This window comes from Octopus bimaculoides, chromosome 11, assembly GCF_046866305.1.
Source record: "Octopus bimaculoides isolate indiv1 chromosome 11, ASM4686630v1, whole genome shotgun sequence".
Lineage (NCBI taxonomy): Eukaryota > Metazoa > Mollusca > Cephalopoda > Octopoda > Octopodidae > Octopus > Octopus bimaculoides.
The window spans coordinates 30,443,991-30,446,580 of NC_142938.1; the positions used below are offsets into that span (position 1 = coordinate 30,443,991).

General features: G+C 36.6%; 1 protein-coding gene across 1 annotated transcript; it reads left to right on the plus strand.

Moving 5' to 3' along the window:
• Positions 1 to 1,663: 1,663 nt before the first annotated feature.
• LOC106868490 (uncharacterized) lies at positions 1,664 to 2,182 on the plus strand. Its single transcript, XM_014913793.1, has one exon. It carries the CDS (start codon positions 1,664 to 1,666, stop codon positions 2,180 to 2,182), a length of 519 nt encoding a protein of 172 aa, XP_014769279.1.
• The last annotated feature ends 408 nt before the right edge of the window (positions 2,183 to 2,590 follow it).

Here is a 2,590-nt window from a genome sequence, read left to right on the forward strand (position 1 = left end):
TTTATTTATTTATATATGCGTTAAAAAAACATCGTGAACAATATACGAGTATATAATAATGGGGTGAAATTCCTTTATTTATTTTTAAATCTCATAACTTATTTCAGATAACTCTGCTACGTCTAGTCCCTTGTTTCTAATACTTACACGTTGTTTCAATAAAGCTAGCAGCTACATAAATAAACAAATATATAATTTAATAAAATGGACACACCTATTCTATGTTGAAATCAGCTCTCAAAAAATAGTCATAGTTTTCTGAGTTTTCTTTATAACATTTTATTCAATATGGCGTTGAATGACATACGCTAAATAAGCAGAAATTAATTCCAATATATTTTGTCGTAGAACTTGGAGATGAGATAAAGCAAAAATAAATATTTCTACGATTAGCTACGAGAAGAACTAAAAAGAAGGAATGAAATAAATTATAAATAAAAAGTAAATAAAACCACACGAAGACATTTAAACATTTTTATTTGAGTAGACATTAAAAGAATTTGCAATGAATTTCCAGTTGCTAAAACGGGCGGTTCACATTAGCGAATCCAATGAAAGGAAAGAGAATTACAGATATTGGTTACTTGTTGACGACGAAGCTAGTGTTTTTTTTTCGTTTTTGTTAGTGTGTGCGTGTGTGTGTGTGTGTGTGTGTGTGTGTGTGTGTGTGTGTGTGTGTGTGTGTGTGTGTGTGTGTGTGTGTGTGTGGCAGGGAACTTTTGCTTTAAATTTTACCTTTCTTTCTTCTGTGTCGTTTTAAGTTTTCGAGAATCACTTTATAATTTCAGAAAATGCAAACCCGCTTATATTATATTATATTCTTATTTTTAAGTCCAACGGAAGGGACGAGCTAGCAGAGTTGTTAGAGCATCGGAAGAAAACATTTTGTTGCATTCGTTTCGGTTCCTTACGATCTGAGTTCAAATCACATTGAGATCAACTTCATTTTTTATCATTCTGGTTTTGATAAAACAAAGTACCGGTGAAGCACTCTTCCCCATCAAAATTGCTGATCATCCGGCTGAATTAGAAGCCATGTTTTACTCTGGCGCTTCACTCATGATACTGTGACCATGCTAAAAAACCATCCTCAAGGGCTTTAGCCGTTTATATCAAATAAAAAATGTTGTATGACACATAATTTATGACACTCTGAATAGAACAAAAGCCGAAATGAAATTATACAGATTAAGATATCAGGGAGTATTCAAATACTCCGAAGTATCTTCACTATTTTACATCTACACATACACATACTTACATCCACAGTATTTAATAATAAATCCATTCCTTTTTTTCACCATAATTTAACTATGACGAATCCTCTCCTTCCTTTTTCGCACAATTAAAAATCCGTTTACCTCAGTTATCTACATTAAAAATATCAATGAGTTTAGTACTCTCACATTAGTCTCTGATATAAGTTCCATCAATAGAACCAAATACCTGATTTCTTTGAAAAGCTCAGACAGAGCAAAACATGTGACTCTCTGTATGTAACGAACCACATGTACAGAGTGTCCCGAAATTAAGGCAACTAAAGTTTCGGGCATTATTAACTATTAATAAACGTGATAAGATATGAAAATTATACCCATTATAATAGCTTAGTGTAACTTCTTCTTGTTTCAGACTAAATAAATTCAGATTTATAAATCAGATAATGGTTATAGACGGAAATACAATCATAATCCTCCACAAAGGAGGCGAAAGTAACACAGCTACAGCAAAAATGCTTAAAATTAATCGAATGACAGTCTGGAAAATTGTCAAAAAATTTCAAGAGAATGGCTCCAATGCTGGTCGACTTGGACGTGGCCGAAAAAAAAGTGTACTGACACCTCAGCTTATCAAAAGTGCCAGAGAAAAGATACGGCGAAATCCTCGTTGTTCTGTCAGAAAACTGGCTGTCACAGTAAAAATAAGCCGAAGATCAATGTGTCGAGTACTGAAGGAGCGTCTCGGGAGTCAACCCTACAAGATGATCCACCGTCATGAGCTCATGCAAGTTTATAAGGCCATGAGACAGGAAGAAAGTCGTCTTATCCTGCGTCAGATTGCTAAAGGCACGTTGTCCGACCTGTTGTTCACTGATGAAAAGAACGAACAACGGACAGTAAACTACCAGAATGACCGACTTTGGAGTATATCTAGCTCCGTCGAGAGTAGACTCGTAAATTGACGTCAAAATCCACTGGAAAGTCTCCCCTCATTTTTGTGCTCTCGGCTGTTAAAATTAACACCTAGCGATGAATTAGCGACATTCTGGAAGCTAAACTGCTTTCATGACCAAATGAGCACTATCATGGCGCACCTTGGAGTCTCCAACAAGAGTCGGCACCATCTCCTAGCTCCACACAGACACAACGCTGGATTCAGAAAAACATTGTCGTTCATAGGCAAGAATGTATAGCCCTCAAGAAGCCCCGATCTCAAGCCGTTGGATTTCTCAGTCTGGTCTATTTTGAAGACAGTCTCGAGCACTTCTCATGCTTCGCTTGAAACGCTGTGTGTGTGTGTGTGTGTGTGTGTGTGTGTGCGTGCGTGTGTGTGTGTGTGTGTGTGTGTGTGTGTGTGTGTGTGTGTGTGT